At 43.6% G+C, this 19,124-nt stretch overlaps 1 protein-coding gene across 1 annotated transcript in view; it reads right to left on the bottom strand.

The window, feature by feature from the left end:
* Window positions 1-1,307: 1,307 nt before the first annotated feature.
* The window catches only part of LOC128715968 (uncharacterized), a 55,177-nt gene continuing 37,360 nt past the window's right edge, over window positions 1,308-19,124 (bottom strand). Inside the window, exons 2-15 of the mRNA XM_053810891.1 lie at window positions 16,150-16,241; window positions 12,418-13,137; window positions 10,239-12,350; window positions 9,878-10,170; window positions 9,674-9,810; window positions 9,272-9,319; window positions 8,178-8,277; window positions 4,483-7,461; window positions 3,208-3,297; window positions 2,392-2,579; window positions 2,133-2,319; window positions 1,771-2,067; window positions 1,514-1,703; window positions 1,308-1,431 (exon numbers count right to left, since the gene is read on the bottom strand). Of these exons, the coding sequence (XP_053666866.1) occupies window positions 1,308-1,431; window positions 1,514-1,703; window positions 1,771-2,067; window positions 2,133-2,319; window positions 2,392-2,579; window positions 3,208-3,297; window positions 4,483-7,461; window positions 8,178-8,277; window positions 9,272-9,319; window positions 9,674-9,810; window positions 9,878-10,170; window positions 10,239-12,350; window positions 12,418-13,137; window positions 16,150-16,241 (7,557 nt within the window). The remainder of the gene's footprint in view (window positions 1,432-1,513; window positions 1,704-1,770; window positions 2,068-2,132; window positions 2,320-2,391; window positions 2,580-3,207; window positions 3,298-4,482; window positions 7,462-8,177; window positions 8,278-9,271; window positions 9,320-9,673; window positions 9,811-9,877; window positions 10,171-10,238; window positions 12,351-12,417; window positions 13,138-16,149; window positions 16,242-19,124) is intronic.

Genomic DNA, 19,124 nt, shown 5'->3' with positions numbered 1-19,124 from the left:
TTAGTGTTTTCCGTTAACGGGGAAAGTAAATCAATATGATTTAATAGTTGGTTTAATGTGTGTTTGTGTGGGTTGTGTAGATTGATTAGGCTAAATATTAGTACTGACTGAAACGGAGGCCCTTTTCCCTCTCACATGAACACTTCGTCCCCGCTGTAAGAACTATCGATTATTAAAGTTTGCATTAAGACGGGATTTTACCACAAACGGCACACAATTTAAAGTGCGATTCGGTGTACCCGATATTTTAAGCAGCATTCGCTTGCTTCGCGATGCCGCACATGGAGGGATGGGGAAAACGTTCAACTAACCGTTTGCCACAAAAAAAAACGCTTAACGCAATTTCATTGATGCTATTGAACAAAACTGAGAGATTAACGACTACTGCTTTTCGAGTTCCATTCGAACCTCTTCATCTTTCAATCATCCATCGCTATATTAACCAAATCTGTCCGACCGCCGGTGTCCGGCTAGGGTCGGAGATTGATGTTCAAACAAATACACTAACAAGTCGCGACTAAAACAAACAAACACACATTTGGACGGCGTAGATGCATGGATATTTTTGTCTATTATTTTACTCACTAATCTGCCGCAATCTGCAAATCCTTCAACTCAACAAACTGCCTAAAGCTTGGCTAACAAAGAAAAAACTAACGCTAAACATCTCATCGTTAATTTAGTGTTGGACGAACAACGGAAACAAAAGATTAAAGAATCGTTATAAAACGTGCTTCCGACTGCTGGCAAACAACCGTATGAATATGCTAGTGATATTACGAGCTAGAGGGATAAACTTAAGCAACTTGCTTGCTGTTCGTTAGTTAATAGGCGCTTTTTGTTTGGAAGGAAAGTCTACCATATAAAACTTGTTGTTTTTCATATGTCTTTGTGTTTGCTGTTTTTTTTTGTTGCTTTTCGTCGTTTCTTAATTTAACTCAATCTAGATATGGCGCTGATATATCTTCATCGACTAATGAATTTCCTCTGGATTCGATCGCGATCGTACTGACACATGTAAAATGTAGTCCAATTTTAGACAATACTACGCGTAGAGCCTGTAATACCTACATCGAATACGCAACTACTACACAGAACAATTCATTCAAATAAAACGTAAAAACTATTATTCGGTGCGTACACCTGCTAGAGACAAACATATTTTTGTTTTGTCTTACGAACAAAATTGACAGCTTTATCCGGAAGGGGGAATGTTTCCGCATTTTTGCACATCCTTTTTGTGTCTTGCACTATTGTGCAGGATACGCACACAATGTTAAAGATTACCACTTCCGGTTGCTTTTGTCCTAGCCGTTGTTGTTCACGTGCTTTTGCACCTGGTTGAGCATGTCGACACATTTTTCGTACATGATTTGATTGTTTGTGTTATTGCTCATACTGTTGTTGTTGTTGATACCATCGTTGTGATTGCTGCAATCGACAATGGAGTTACAATAATGGGTTTGGTTTGAATTGCAGTTTGTTATGTTCAAACTTTCTGTTCGTTACATACCGATTGGTGACTTTGGTGAGCATATTTTGTGTCATTATGACGGCATTTTCGAGCTCTTTCAGCATCAGTGAGTTGTTGCGCCCATTGATGCTCGCCTCATCGTTTGACTTTAGCCGCTGGTGGAGCTGTATGACGGTGGAGGTCGTTTGTACGAGTTGGTTGATGATGTTCGTACAAAGCTGGTTGGTAACTGCAAGAGGACGAGCATAGAATTAGATTCATACTATTTCATTGATGTTTGAAAGAATGTCACATACGGTCTGCATTGTCCAGATCTGCGTCTTTCACTGGCATGATGGCTCCGTTGTTGGTGGCATTGTTAATACCACCGCTGCTACCGTTTGTCGACTCGGAAGGAATGGTCGTAGTACCACCGACGGTAACCGTTTTCTTCACGTTTATAAGACTAGTGTTCACGTTAGCTATCCGTTTGTGTTCGAAGGCGATGCTTCGGGGACGCGGTGGGACGGCCGGTTTCGTCGGTACCGTGCTTACTGTACTGGTGGGCGACTCTTCCGAGCTAGATTCATCCTGTCCTGCGGATGAGATGTTTACTACAAAGGAGAAGAAGATCTTCATTAATATCCCGCTATCAAGCATTTGCTTCCATTTTACTTACCACTGCTGTAAGCGTTTTGTAGACCTTTTCGTCGATTAATGATTCCAGCTGCACTGCGGGGGTTAATGTATTTACCACCGCTGCCATTACCAGTCCCATTACCCGTTCCGTTGATCTTGTTTTGGGACGAAATCGTTGGTTTCAACAAACCTCCTCGTGAGTTTGGTGGTTCCGCCTCCGAGTCACTCTGTAAGTATGACAAAAAATAAGCACTATAGCATCATTTTTCTCGCTGCACTGACTGAGAAGAAATACATACCGCTTGGTTCAACATTCCAACTGAGACACTACGGACGCCCATGCCTGTAGACAGTGATGCACCCCCCTTACCGACCGACGAGGTACTGCGCTTGGGCGTGTTGCGTATCGGTGTGCTGGTATTTCTGTTGCTTACCGATGGTTTGTACTGCCCACTGCCAGTAGTCGATTGATTGGGAGATTTGTAACCTGTGCAGTGTCGTTAAGCCAACATACACAACAATATGCCAAAAATACCCATTGAGAGCAGAAATTCATGCCATTACAATGAAAAAGAAAATTCATGAAAGAAAAAAAAAATGTATTATTCTTTGAAATCTACAACATGGTGAACAAGTCAGTAAACGAAATGATTTCCATATATAAGAGAAACTATGAAACATGTATTCTTCAAGGCTCAACATTTAAAAAGATACTCAATTTTATTTTGAAAAGTGAAAACTTTTAAAATTTTAAAAACAAATTTTAACTGTAGAAATGGAAAGAACATCAATATATATTGAAACAATATAAAATAGTATTTAAGAGATTAAAACAAAAACCTTCATGCAAAATGGAATGATTGTCCATGAAGTAGAAACGTAAAAAACTAAAACAAATGAAAAACAAAATTAGATTAATAGAATACGTGCGAAATGATTGACGTAGATAAATTAAATTGAATAAAAAATTGAAATTTCAATAATAACACAAAAAATGTATAAAATTTCATTTAAAAAAATATCAAATTCACAAAACTCAAACACAAGAACTCAGTAGGATAGAAAGAAGTAGAAATAGTAAAAGAAGAATAAACAAAAAAATATCAATGCTTTACCTTTTCCCATACTCAAATCACTAAGCGAACAAGCACGTCTAATCGAAGATTCACTATCTTGCGCAGAGATTAAGCTTCGGGGATTACCGCCTACACAACAATTTCGATTTGGAGTATGTGTACATGTTGCCAGAAAAATGTGTATTGCATGTGTGTGTGGATGTGTGTGTTTATGTTGCATTGTTTATGGAATTGTATCGCAAAGGAACATTCCCGGGCGGGGGTTTTTATTTTGCGGGTGGTTGTGATTTGTTTCGTACGCGGGAATAGATACGGGAATATTTGCGTTTCGGATCGGCGGCATTTAATTTTGATTTTCACCATCGTTCGATACGCAACGGTCGCGTACACACCATCATGTGTATAGAGAGAGAGAGAGAGAAGAAAAAGAAAAGAAAAACAAATTCATTTAACGTTAGCCTTTTGGGCATATCATTCACTTTCAACCACTAAGTGTGTGCAAAACGAAAGTAAACGTACAGCTACAGCTTGGGTTATATACAACGAACGGACTAGTTTGGCTATTGAGTGATAATACATGAAATACTACGGAATGATAAGTTTACATAGATCAGAGGTGAATTAGATTACGATGGTGTTTGCTGCTATGCTGGATGCAATATAACCGAAAGCTTTATCTGAGCAGGGCGAGATTTTACTTGAACCGACATTTAATCCGAAGAATGGATTGGCGCGACACGTTCCGTTCCAGTACGGGAGGTTTACAGTATAGTATGAGGTGTATTAGATATTTGCCGTTTTTTTTAACATGATTACGGGCATTATCGAAAGATCAGTCGCGATCTTCACCCGACCTTCACCCGAATTCGTTCCATAGGGAAAGGTTGACGATGTGGTGCAGACTGAGACATTGGTGGATGACTAGCGGTGGCAAATCAAAGCAAAGCGTGTCAAAATTTGAGGATTATTTTCAGCTACACCAAAAAGCACCCAAAAAGCAGTACGTTAAACAGCTAAGAAGCAAAATGGACAACTACAAAGAAGCGGAAATCATTTTAAGCGTGAAACGTAGAATTAAAATACATTAACAAAAACTAAGAAAGCGAATAACTTATCGAAACACTGCTGAAAATTCTTCATTTAAACTTTATAATGCAAATAAGTGTGATACGAATAAAACACATAAACAATAACTGTCGCTATTGACAAACACTTTCCCCAAGGTAATGGGAAAGTGAAAACTGAACCAAAGAGTGGATAACGTAACAACAAAATAGGAACAGCTAGTATTTGACATTATAAAGTCATAGAAACCTTCATCGCTGTTCGACATCCCAATGGCAGCGACGGCAGCAGCAACTGCCGCAACAGCGGCCGCCATCGAGTTTTCCTCCTTTTCCGACAGTTCTTCTTCGTCCTTCTGCTTGTACGCATCACATCCGTCACCACAGCATCCACAATCTTCGCCTTCCTGTTCGCAGCATTTGCCGCCATGCTGCCGGCAACAACAATCCGCACCAAAATCAAGCACATCCGGCAGACTAAAATTGCGCTTCATGCGAGCTTTTGCCAGATACCAGCTTTTCTCATTTTCCAGTTCTTCCTGTGCATCTTTTGCCAACCGATCAAAGTTTTCCGTCAAACTCTTAACGTAACCCTTCTGGCGTGGATCACAATCGAACGGGCGCATCCGATACTCTTTGGCCGTGCGTTCCTGTTCGAGTTTACGTTCCTCCAGCTCCACGAGTTTGTTAATGATATCGATCTTTTTCTCAATATCAAGAAAACGATTGTATTCACCACTTGTTAGGAGTCCACGATCGATTAACTTTTCCAGCTCACTTGTTGCTCCATGGGTGAGACTCTTCTTTGCTAATTCTAACGCTTCCTCAGCGACGAAAGCCTCATCCGCGGGATTCACATCGTCGTCTTCGATTGATTCCATCCCTTCCAACGCTTCTACTCCAATCTCCGTGACGCCTTCGACTGGTGGGACGCTGACTTCGAGCGAATCGGTAGAGTTCTCCTTCCGAACACAAGCGGCACTCTTTGCCTTGGAGAGCAACTCTAAACTATCCATGTTATCATCCTCACTTACGCCTTTCTCTGCGACGTACACTTCGAAAGACTTTTCCTCACCAACATCACCACGGCGTACTCCACCAACTGACACAGACATAACGTCCCCAGACTTTGGTGGCATCACAAAATCCCGGCTCACAAAATCACGCAGTTTGCCGTCGATCATAGCCGTTTCGTCACATTGACCGGCAGAGTTGGATATCTGGCCAATGATCGTGTTGAACTTTTCTTTGGAGCGTACTCGTCCGCGACCTTTCATGCTGGCCGATCGACGATGGGCAACCGGCGGTTTGTGTGGTACGTAATCCATCTCCAGTGTTCCACCAAACTGCTGATGGTGGAAGCGATCGTTCGATTGCTGTCGTTCCTGCTCGAAGCGTTGCAGATTTTGTTCAAACTTTTTGGAATTTCGCGCTATTCGACGGCCACCCATTTCAATTTCAAAACTGCACGACTTCTTCATTACATAAACGGACGATTCCGTGCCAAATATGTCGGACCGGGTGATCTGATGGTGTTGGTTTGTGGCGTTGAGAGTTTTACGAATGAACAGATCCCCGTTCCCACCACTATTGCTGCCATCGTTGCAGTTGTAGAGTGGATTTGAGTTCATCTGTTTCCGTTGGTTTGCAAAGTCTTTGCTGAGGCTTTTAACGGTGGCACCTCCATACTGGGCTGCTTTTGATGTTAGCGAAGGTATGAAATCTTCTCCCTCTTCGAATGTTTCATTGAAAAGTAACTCTTCTCTTCCGGTGGATAGTGGAGCTGTGCCGGCAGACGCCAGACTGGGCAAAAACCGAGGGTAACTAATCGAAGTGGGCATTCCGGGTGCTCCCTGACGAACTGTTGAGCGACGCTCATGTCCGCCGTACTCCAAACTGTCGTGCACCATACCGAAATAACTGCTGTCGGTGGCGGTCGCATGGAAATAATTACCCTGCATATAGTAATCGAAGCCACTGCCTGCGTTAGGACTCGAGCCGTACGATTTTGAAGTAGCACAGCCAATGCCCTCGAGTTTGTACTCGAAATTGGAAGCATTACGACCACCAGCTCCGTGTCCATGTCCAACCTGATTCAGATGATCTCGTCGGATGCGCCCGAACAGCACTTCCAACGGTGCACTCTTGCACTCGGAGTCATCCGAAAGAATACTTTCCATGCTGTTACAAAAACTAACACCACCACTTCCAAACTCATCGGAAAGGATGCTTTCCTGACTCTTCCGTGTCGGGTACTGCTGGCCCAGAAAGAAGCTAGCGCTCGAGTGTCGTTGTGTTTCGAGGAACCGATTCTCCGCCTGCCGGATCGCTTCCTCATCATCTAGAATGTCAGAAAGCGAGACGTTTCGGTAAGGAATTTCGTACGGTGCACCTTGCGGTGGTTGATCGTAGATAAAGTAATCTGACACGGATCGTTTTGGCAGTGAGAGTTGCATCTTTTTGGCCGGATTATGTTTGGCACAGTGTTTTTTTCTTGCTGGTGGTACCGGTTGACCGTGTCGCTCTAAGTCCAGATCGAGACTGCAATCTTCCAGCGAGTCGGAGCTAAAGTTCGGTTCATCTTCCGATAGAAACCCGTGCTCGTGCTGGTCATGAGAAGTGGTTGCTTTCGTGTCAGTTTCCGTGGAAGGTGCTGGCGCCAATGCTGGTTTTTCGCCATCTTTTACCTTTGCAGTCGGTTTTATATCATCCAGATCTCCGTACTTGCTAGTGATTTCGCGAATCATCTTCTCGGTGTCGGAATGTATCATGCTCAGTATCGTTTTCGCATCTTCGTAGTACATCGAGTGACGCATCTGCCCATGACGACCGGTACGATCGTGTGTCTTTTGCTGATTGTGCGATGATTCGTCGTGATTCGAAGGACTGGACCATTCCTGTTCTTCGTGAACGGGTGAAACGGGGCAAGATTTATAGTTCTTCAATATGCCAGGGTGTTTCCGCAGCTTATCGGCTGGCACTGGGGGTAACTCAACTAGATCCAGTTTATCTGGCCGGGTAGGTTGCTCATAAATTCCAACACCTCGCGGATACGGTGGAAGTTCTTGCTGTATTTGGTTCATAAGCATACAGTTTTGAGCAAGCTTTGATCGTGGGGCAGCACTGTGAAGAAAATTGGCGGCATTTATGTGCGTTGCAGACCCTCCGAAAGGTCCGGAAGTACCGGACACTGCTGGGTACATTCTGGAACCTGAACTATTATCTACTTCTAAAGTATAAATACCGACATTTGCATGCAACCGTCCATTATAATGTACCCCACATATGAAAAATCGTGTAAGAGCCCATAGCCCAACCATATATCCATGTACCATTTACCGTAGTGTGAAAAATCAGTCGAACAAGTAAAGCGAATGAGCGCGGCATGGAAAATAGGGAAGAGAAAATACGTTTGCTGGTTGAAAGAAGGGTATTTTTCGAAAAGTACGGGCTTGCCAAACACACACTGGACTGGATAAAACGAAAAAAGTTGAACGTTACGAACCAAAATATGTGGCATTCAATTGAGCTTCGGGTTGAAATGAAATTAATTCAGAATGGTTTCAAAGTGTAGATCGTCTAGCGGTGGCAGTAGTAGTTGAAATACTTTAGTAATTAATATTAATAGCCAACTTTCTACAATCGATTGCTCCTACACCAAACAAGTGCGAAACTTTTTGCGTAATTTTAGCTTTTCCTCATTTGAATTTACCGTTAAATTTTTCCAATGGTTGGAAAAAGGAGTGAATCAAAACAAAAAAGAGTGAATAATTCACGCACAGTAAGCCCGTGATGGCCACACAACTCACTACATTTAGTCAGCTTGGTCGTGAGGTGAAATGTTAGTACAAGAAACAAAAAACAAACATAAACCTGAACACCAATGAAGTGGAAATGAATGAAGGGTGGAGTGTGCAAATGGTAAGTGGAACTGGAAACTCTTACCTATCCGTTGCGTACGGTTTGGACTTGCTCCCGACATGTTCATCGAGTGACTCAAATCGGATATACTTTGACTAGCGCGTAAACCGGATCGGTAGCCGACCTGCAAACATTTGGGAATAATTGTTCGATTAGAGATTTGATTAGTGCTAGTGGAAATTAAGAAAACATTAGTGTTAACATTGTTGCCAATTGTGTAATTCTTCGTATTGATAGAAGAACTTACCCTATTATAAAAGAATATTTTATGTGAGTGAGATTTGTAAGGGAAGCGGGAAAGTTACAAGTTGTACGTATTTACGATCCATTTCCAAGTTTTGTTACTCATTGAATTCCAGAGCAAAAACCTAGGTTCCAAAAGAACGACTACATTCGCTGCAAACGTTCTGTTTTAATTGAGATACAGGGCCAGTCTTGTTTGCATCGTAAATCATTATATTTTGGTTATTCGCAGACATTCAAATCCGTATTTAGTGTCCTACCCCTAGTGTTCATTGGAAGCAATAAACTACCACGTAAAAAAGAAACCACGAGTGGGTGGAACATTTGCAAACTGCAACCGGAATGGATTAATTACCGATCGAAAGTGGCATGAAACGAACTTGCACAATGGATTGCAACATGGGAAGAATGGAGCAGCCCAGTGTTTCATTTGATTGATGACATTTTGATAGCTTTCTGGGTGGACAGAAACACCAAGGGCCGAGTTTTGTAGACCATTCAAGTTGCAATAGAATGAACATATTTGCATAATGAGGTTTTTCGAAGCCTTTGATAGAAGCAATGGTTTAACCATTCTGTTGTTATTGGAAGCAAGAAGAGAATAACTTGATACGGTTAGAGCGCTCATGCCATCACACATTAATCATTATAGTAGTTATAGGTTTAAAATGTAGGGACAGTCATTATAATACTGTAAGCTTTGCAGTGCCGTTCGGTGATGCCACAGTTTTGCAAAGTGTGTTTAAAACATTGCACTGGGTCACACATTAACTCCTATAAGCAATTCTCTTGTGTGCAGTTATGCAGTGAGCGATTTTAAAAGGTAAAATGCCGCAATTAGTAGGACGGACAAACAGGAAACACACTTATCTCACCTTTAATTGAGCATAATTTAATGGACGCTTATTATGAAACATTATCCCCTAGAAAATACATGTTGTTTAACCAAATGGAGTTATTTATGAGCAGGAGAGGATGGTATCGTAATGCAGCAGGAGGCACGCAAAAAACACACAAATGCATAAATAATTTTAATATGAGGAAATCAGCCCACACACAAACAATAAAAAAAACAGAAGAAAAAAAGGAAAACAATCAATAACACTAAAAGGAATATAATTAATTTTTAACACATGTCTAGCCCATGCGTTGCGAAATGAAGTACACAAAACCTTGGGCACAGTATACTTAATCATTTAAAGTACTTCTCTCGAGTGAGTTTTGGAAGAAACTTTCGGGGGGCCAGTTCGGGTGTTGAGGAAACACCTCATACTCACATTCTCCAGCTTTGCCTTTGCCTCGTTGATCACTTTCATCAACTCCTCCTTTTTGTTGTTGGCAAAGGATTTCGATATGCTGGTCGTAATCTTTGCATCGTTGTTGTGCTTGGCGCTCATGCTTTTACGCGCTTGTGCTGTGGAATGTAAAAAAGGATAACATTAAAACACGTTCTATTTAAACGCTAACCTCCGAATACTTACAACGTTCCCGATCGGATAGGCTTCCCGGTCCATCAAGGACAGCTTGTAGAAAGGTGGACGATGCCTGTTGAGGTATACTTTCCGAGCTTCCTCCCAGCGTTGAGGCAAGCGATCGATCGGCATTATCACCGCTTGGAGTAGATCCTTCATCTTCGTCGTCAGACGTTCCCGTACCGGTACCTGACGCGGCACTCTGAAATTGGGCCGCTAGACTAAGGCCTTGCTTTTCTAGCTTCTGGCGACGAATTGATTTGCGTAGCTCGTTTGTGTCGACATCGTTGATCTTGAAATCACTGTAATTGATAAAAAAAAGTTAACTAAATGCTATACGTGAAAAGCAATGCCGTTTAGCAACACATACGTTGGAGTCGATGGTGCAGCAGATGGATAATACACCATGCCATGGTCCGAGCTCGTTCGCTCACCATCCGATATATCCTCCACGTCACCGTCGTGTTCGGTGTTCGATTCCGAATTTAAACTGTTCAATGCCTTCGTTTCGGTGATCTTCTTGTGCAGGAAGGAGCTCAGATCCGGCCGTCGGTTTTCTCGTCCACTGTCGATTGAACTGTCTTCACTGAGGTAGGCGTTACTGTAAACATCTTTTGAGCCACTGCTATTATATCCGGAAGTGGGTGTGTTAGTTGCCGGTGGATGCGTAAGATGACCAGAGACAGGCTGTGGAGGTGTTGGTGTTGTCGGTTGTCGCTGCTCCGTGGTAAACGTTGTGCCCAGCGGACTACTTTCGACGATATTTCTTAGATCGAATGGATCCTCCAGCTGTCCACCGACACCTTTCTGACCCCAGCGACCTCTGGGTTTCGGTGCTAGGCCACCGAAATTGCTGCCGCTCTGGCTAGGACTACTGCCGAGTACAGGTGAATTTGACTGCAAATCTTCGGATGGTTTCCTTTTGGCCCATTGTGGTAGCTGACCCACGTCAGAAAATCGATACCCGGGAGTGACTGGAGCATCATCGACCAGAAAAGCACTGTTGGGTGGTGATCCGAACTCTGACACGCTTATAGCAGCATTGTTCGGCACCGGCGTTGGTTGCGGGTGGTTTAGAATGGCATCAGTAAAGGGGTTCGTTGGTTGAAGCGTTCGTGGAATAGGCTGAATGCCCGACCGAAGCGCTTGCTGTGACAGGCGCGCTTGCATCGTAACGATCATGTCATGTGGTACTTGCCAGATGAACACACACCCGTCCCCACTAGCCGATATAAGATATTTGCAGTCGTTGGTGAACTTTAGCCCGGTAACGAGCTCACTGTGACCGTACATTCGTGCCATGCATTCGTTCGAATAGTAATCGTACACACTGAGCGTTTTGTCCGTGCATGACGTCGCAATATAGATGCCACTCAGATCAAGACTGACTTTAATCAAACTGCCCTCGTCCGAATGGGATCCTTTGAATGTCTTCGTGTGCTTTGCGTTCTGTGTGCTATAAACGCGAATATTCCTGTCCTGGCACGCCGTAAGAATGTGCTTACTGTTGCTGTCCACCTCCATGTCGTACAGTGTATTTTTGCCAGAGCAGTTATTACCGCGCAGAAACACATTGTTCTGAAAATGGCGGAATATGATGGATTTGTCTGCACCGCAGGACACCATTTGAAACTGCTTGCCGGCTCCGATAAACCGTACCGAAGTGATACTGCTCGAGTGATCGTCCAACGTCTGCAGTATACGATAGTTTGCCTCACAATCGAAAATGTGAATCAATCGATCCCGGCTCGCACTGGCCAGCAATCGTCGGTCGATTTTATCATTCGTGTACTCCAGACACAAAACCTCCGAATCGTGCGCCTCGATCGTCGTGATGAGCTTAAGGTTACTGAGATTGTAGATTCGAATGTTGCCACTTCGATCGCCCGTCGCAAGCTGCCGACTTTCCGGGCTGATTTTGATGCAGCGCACTCCGTTGCGGCCATCGTAGCTTGAGTTTTTCTCCGTACTGTGGATCGGATTGTCCGTATCCTTTATGAAATTCAGCTCGTCGTCGATGTACAGCACCTTGAGCAGCTCCTTGCTGTAGATGTTCTTCCGGTACACTTCGTTCGTTTCGCAGCTGTCCACGTCCCACACGCGTATCGTGTCGTCCGACGAGCAGGTCATGAAGCAGTCCGACGGTAGCGTATCGCCCCCGTTGGCGTTGTGCTTGAGCTGCTGATAGCTGAATGGCACTGTTTCGACGCCCCAGATGCAGGCGGAATGGTACAGGAATGATTGGCTCTTGCCCACCCGCCTGATGTCCCGCAGGTCCCAGATGTACAGACTGTGGTCGTTGTACACGCACGTCACCTTCGAGCGAGCTTCGTCGTACACGATGGCTATAGTGTCGGGATACTTTGCGTTTTGTGGTACCGCCATCATGTGGTTGATGTGTACCCCTTGCGCTACGTCCACACCGAGGAAATGGGTCCTCGGCAGAGTGGTAATGTATTCTAGCGTTTCAGCATTAAATACCCTGGAAAGGGGAAAGAAAACAATGTTTTACTATTGCGTTCGTATTGCTGCTTTTCAATAATAGTTACCTCACGATGGCTTCGGCACAACCGACGAGAATGTACTTTGTACTGGCAACCATACAGTTGGCCGCATTGGTGCGACACATCACCCACTTGTCCAGCAAACGACGCGCATTGAACTCGACCAGATGACCGTTCCGCGTGATTGCGTACGTACTCTCGGCCATCTCTCCCTTACCGCACGCGACCGCACAGAAGTCATTGTTTCGTAGCTCTCCCAGGATGGCACTTCGTCCCATCAGCGGGATCGGTTCCTTATACTTGCGGCTACCCTCCAGATACCAGTATTTTACATGCCGGTTGCCCACCGTGACGAAGTAGTTGCCATCCTCGCTGAAGCTAACCGCCACCACCTTGGCCGTTACTTTGTTTGAGGCGATCTTAAGATTTGCCTTCCAGTCGAACACATTCACGATGTTGTCGTGCTGCGAGCCAACCGACACCAGGTACTTGCCCGTGGGCGAGAAGGCCACACAGCTGACTGCGTACTTGTGGCCGGAGAACTCTGCCACGATGCTACCGGCGGCACCGTTCTCGATCGCACCACCACCGTTGCCGCCGGACGCGTCCAGCTCCCACACCTTGATCGAGGGATTGTGACCGCATTCGCCCGTTGCCAGATACCGACCACATTCTGAGTATGCGACGGCAGTGATGGCCTTCTTCGCTGTGTTGAGCAGGAAATTCTGGGTCAGCTTTTTTGAGTTGAACAACACTACCGTACATCTGTAGGAAATGGAAGAGAGAGGAAGGCAAATTGTACTTTAGTAATTTATCAGCTTCTGGATTCGAATCGGTGGTTTAGTGTTCGCTCGGAACACAAGTAAATTTAGTCAATGAGAGTCCGAATCTACTAAAGTTAAATTGTCAAAAAGATGAATATGAAGAACTGTAATCATGGAGGTGAATTTTAAAGCAGTTGTTACGAAATAGCTCCACTAGAAACACACTACGGTCATTGCTTCAAGATCGTATCGCTGTGTTTACTTTGAAATTTTGAACGCAAGAGTTTACGAGTTCGGAGGTAGTTTATGCATATGAGCATAATGGAACTATCATTCAATGAGATTGCCAAGCATTCGTTAATCAACATTAACACATCCTCCACTATGTACAGGTGGGAGCGCCAAAGCAAACCAGTGCTTTTTTACTATTGATTTTGGTAAGAAGCGGTGGCGTGATATTTAATATCAAGCACAATGCACAATAAGCCCCACATCGCTCTCCATCGTTAAACAAACAACACGCAAAAGAAGCTTAAACACCGGATCGCTGGGTGCCTCCGGAGTGGCAATGGCGGCTACCTCCTAGTTAGCATGCCGCCTTTTAAGGGTCGCTTACGAAACACACTCGCGCTGATCAGCTGTCGATCGTCTTTCTTAACCCTCGGCACAAGGTGGTCAATTACAGTTACCAACAGACGAGCATAGTTTGGTGCGTATATCTTGCACATACTGGAATTCGTTCAGCATGCCGAAATTTAGATAGCGTGGAAGGAAACGTTTTATGTGCATCTTGATTGAACTTACGAAGAATAGAAAACATCTTACCATCACAATGAAATCGTGACATGCAAAAGCAAAAAGCACATAAAGTGCGTAGGTGCACATGTTCGGTCACTTCCATCAATCTGCCTTCGGGTACATGAAATGAAACTTCCCATCGGGGTGATTTGTTTTTTCTTCTCCATTTTTTTGTTTTCTAAAGTATGTTTGCCTGTCATCACCTTCAGAAGAAAAAAATGGAATGCCCTGCTGCATGTTAGGCTATCGCTTAATCTTCAGCTCATCGAACATTGTGTTTAAGCATTAGCGAGGTTGTTTATCCTGGTGGGTATTTGTGTTGTGCCAACACCTCCAACACCTTCCCCCCGGTACCTTCTGCAAACGCATGGAGACCATGACGAACTGATGACTTCTTATCTAAGGCTATGATGGTTTGCAACTCCACGGTCGACGGGTGCACAACAGCCCCTACCCATTGGATATACTTCAGATGCAAATACGCTTGCCCACGCACATTGCCACATTTGTCTGTTTATTAATTTTCGGAGGTCCCCAAAAGTTTGAGAGTACCGGCGGACCAGCAGAAACGGTGGTCGAATTGATTGTGTGCCGCCTCTACAAAAAAAAAAAACGTATTTACCATGAACACGTTCCGGTTTCGTTCGATAGGTATCTTCGAAATACGTTCGAAAGTCCACACCAATCGACTGTCAATCTTTGACGACGTAGTTTCCATTTTATGGCGAGGAAGTAAAATGTTTGTGAATGAATAGAGAAAAAAAACACTCACACACAAACGATTTATCAAGAAAATCTGAAAGAGTGGGTTGTTAATGTACACAGCTTAAGTATCTGTTACGAGGAATTAACGTCTTCGATCAATGCGTCTCGTTTTGGTGGGTTGATGCATGCTGATAGTAATGCTTTGTTAGCAAACTGACTAACGAAGCGTAGCGAATTGAATATCTTTAAACAAATATTTGGATGCAGTAAAAACCACAGCCACACATCTTTCCTACGGTAGACAAATTAACTTAATTACAAGATTGCTAATGCAAAAGATGACCACATTAAGTATAGGCTAGACGTTTAGAGAAACTCCATTCAACGTTCGGCCTTTCCTTCGGTATTCCTTTTGCAAATAATCAACGAATCAAGAGGAAAGTTTTTGTTTTAAAAACGACCACGATTCGTTCCGCAGTGAAAGGGTTAGGAAGATGGTAATACTTTAAATTGATCTTCTCGATTTCGGAAATCCAACCCGCTCCGCGTACGTGCGCGGGGCTTAGCTAATGTGGCTTAATTAGGTGCAATTTGGTTCGATATGCTTCGCATGCCTTCCCCACACGCAGCTCACCTTGGCAGTGAAAGAAGCGCATCGTCTAGTGTTTGCCAACACAATTTTCGCTGTGTCTGCTACCGGAATCGATAACCATACGGGCACCATACTAATCCGGTACGAATTGAAAACAAATTTGTGGATAAAACTCCTTCCGCTGTGTTGCGATCGGTTCAAGGTGATGATTTTGTGTTTGTTTTTTAATCGAATAATAATCCTGCGGCGGATGGAGAAACCGCAGTCGAGTATCAGTGCAGAAGCTCCTGAAACACGGGACGTGTTTACTTGGTGATGAAGTCACTTTCGCTATGGTTAAGAGTGTAAGGGATATGTTTAACTGTTTCCTTTAGGTACGTTTAAACAATGCTACGAAGCTTCTTGCTTTGTCACACAGTCCAGGCAGTGGCGTAGCCTCACTGGATCGTGTGGTATCCGATTCCAAAACCGCTGGCCGGTTCCGCTTTCCGATGCGCCGATCCACCAAATTAAGGTTACGGTGTTTGTAAACCGGCCCGAATGGTTTCGAAGCGCGGTTGGCGCCGTTGGAGTTGCCGATGGCGATTTAGATTGGCCGGGGAAATAAAAGACCAAAGAAACGTACAGACCATCGCGATCCACTGCCGGGGGGGATACAATGAATCGAAGTGTTTGTAGAAGGCTTCCTGTACGTTCTTCATTGCCTTTTTATAGATTTGATGCATGTTTAACGATATTGGTTGCAAGAAGACCGATATTAGCAGTGATGGACATTCTGGAATTAACTTGGTAGGTTCATTTCGACCCTAAAGCGGATCGCTTGAAACTAGGTTTGAAAAATTTAACTAAGTACGTTGACGCGCTCACGATATGTCTAGACATGTTTCTTCAAACTACATTCGATAAAACTACTCTTACCCTGCTGGATACGCAAGTACGCCGGTTGTGGAGGATACATCGAGTCCAGCACTGCTGCATACTGTCAAGCCTAAGATTTTCTTCAGTTTTATCTGCAAATAAAAATGGGAGAAAAAAGGTTACATGAATACATCGTTCTCCAAGGTTTGGTTTGCTAGTTTTGGGGAAATAACATCGACGCGTGCGTCACCCGATCGTAAAAAAGCTACCACACCGCTATCTAAAATGCCCTTGGTCTGCAGATGGATAAGTTATCTTGGTTTTTGGGGCATGATAAGACGCTCACACCATTGTACTTAGCAATGTAAACAGCGAACCGACCGACCACGTCTCTGTCCGCTAACGTAAAACAGCGCTGAAGGAAGTTTTGGATATATTTTCAGACCTTCTTGTCTTCTTCAATTTTAAAGGTCGCCATTGTGGTTTTACCTAATTGCCCCGAGGTCAATGACAAAATGACGTATTGTTTTGTGAGGTTGCAATGGAGGCTCTTTAGCGATGTTATGCTGCCAAATGAGCATCGACGACCGTATGGGTGCGGTTGCGGTGAACACAGAGACAGAGAAAGGAGAAAAGGTGCAAAAAAACACCTAAAATTAACGGCCGCCAATGATTGCCCATTTATTCGTTGGCGGCATTCATTTGATTGGAAATGAAGCGTGCACAACGAATGTGCGGTGCAGCAGCCATTGCAGCCGCGCGGTCGTAGCGTTAATGCTGTGAAAACGGTTGCATTGCGTAAGGTGTAGTGTGTGGAATTGCTTGTGAATGGTAAAAATTACCCGCGTTACCCGCGTTACGGGGTAAAGGTACTGCATGTATTGAACATTTAATTTAAAATTCTTTTAAAAATGAAGCATAGTTTTATTTCTATCAATTTTAGTTTTTATTAGAGACTACTAGTGAACTGAAAATTTAAAAACATTATTTTCTATACATTACAATTACACCACCCACTGTAAGGCTTAGAAATAGCACTCTTGCACGTTGAATGCTGCCATGATCGCCTGAGGCTTGCTAAAAAGTGGCAAAAGGCGAAATTGAAAATTCTCTCCTGTTGTCTGCTCCCACTTCCTACCCTGTAAGCCTCCTCACACAAATGCTACATACACGCGAAGGCGGCCCTCAACTGGCCGCCCTACATAAAAGGGCTTCCCGGTGGCAACCCCGTGTACGTGCCGTAGCCTAGTAAAAGTTCGAACAAGAGTTTTTTTTCCGTAGGAGGTTTTCCGCCGTACACCGTGTCGACGTAGAAAGTATTTCATGTAGCAACACATAAAAATGTACGGTGGAGAATAGAAAGGGAAGCTTATATTTTGTTGGTAGTGAACTTAACCTTAGTCTGTTTGCAGGATGAATGGTGTGTTGAAGCTTTACTTTCAGGCAGTTGGTTAAAAAAGGAATTGGAGAGAAAAATTTACATTGTCAATAAAGAAAAGCTAACGATAGGCAAAATGCAAAAGCATTTTGGTGCATGCAAGTATTGTGCGTCAAAAATGTTGGAAGAAGTAATGACGCCGTTGAAGGTATTATTGCAGTTTAGTCTTGACGTGTGCATAATTTAGTAATAGTAGCTTTCAATACCGTCTAGCATAGGTTTGGCACGAAATGTCGTCTATCGGTACTCTCGCCCTTGGCTCGCATTATTCAATCGGTACCATAGGTGGGTTAGACGCTTAGAGTGAGTTAAATGGGAGGCATTATTTCGAGGCAAAGCCGAAGGTGCGTCACGCCACGGCACGCGTCCCATGATGGGCGGGTGGTACTGTATCTTCATGTGTAAAGCCTTAAGCTGTCTCCCGACTGCAAACCATCGACAAAAGGTCATGGGAAAAGTGGGTATACAGCACTTAAAAACTCCCACCCGCGCGAAGTAATTCGCGAGTCAAAAGTTCCTGGCGATGCAATTAAGGTAAGTACTTTATGATGAACAAAGTTTATTGCGTTGATAAACAAATTTTGGAAGGAAAATGTATGACATGAGTAACAAATAGCTTGTGGTTTAACTGATAAACTTGTTTATTTTGAGTTATCAAAAACATGACATAACAAACAATCGATTATTAAAGATTTGATTCATGAGCGGTTATGTTCCGTGAGTCAATGAGACGATGGACAAAGCAAAGAAAATTCAGTTCAATAACCTTCATCTCTCAACTTCGTGCAGTTAATAAGGCAAAACGATTGGAGTTGCATGATTTAACGCTTTTATTTGTTTCGTCCCTCGATTCGGTTCGGTGACATCTTGCTAATTTGTGCGAATACTGTCCAAGAGAAACACGATGAGAGTTTTGATTCTTTTTGTTGCACATTGGCAAATTATTGCTATTATTCTCTACCGAACAGAGCAAAATTTCAATGCAGAACGAAATGGTTTATGTTCCCACCTGTGTGTATTTTTTTCGCCCTCTCAAAACCCATTTGCTTTTGGGGAAATAAAACATTCCTTTACTACCGGTGGTAGTCATGATGATTGCAGACTTTAAGGGTAGCATTGAAACCAGCAACTTGGTGGATATGGAGCGTACAATTAGTAAGATTTGGCCTCCCACAAAGTGCCCACCGTTTCGTGTGCGATGGAGCGAAAGGGATCGTGCGATCTCAAACATAAAACAGAGGAAGCATGAATTTGGGAAAAAAGGTTTCTTGCACTTGGGAGCTGTTTTTGGGTTTGCCAAAACAAACAGCACAGTTCACGCTGTGATGGATAAAAGTTACTTTCACGCACGAGTGCCCATTACTGTAGGCTGCGAGAGAAGTTTACCACTTTTTGGCAAAGAAAATGCATGGAAAATTGACCAACGCTGAAGTATTTGAAGCAACTTTTACCTTTATGTTGTTTTCTATTGAAAATAAAAATGTAAAATCGAAAAACAAGTTAAATTAATATTCTGAATTCTTCCAAGTCACATCATGACCTTTTCATGTTTCCACGTTGTAGGCGAAAAGAAAATATACCATCAGAAGACAACATG

Source organism: Anopheles marshallii, chromosome 3 (assembly GCF_943734725.1).
Source record: "Anopheles marshallii chromosome 3, idAnoMarsDA_429_01, whole genome shotgun sequence".
Taxonomy (NCBI): Eukaryota; Metazoa; Arthropoda; class Insecta; order Diptera; family Culicidae; genus Anopheles; species Anopheles marshallii.
The sequence above is the reverse complement of the archived record's forward strand: the minus strand, read 5'-3'. Positions and strand labels throughout refer to the sequence as shown.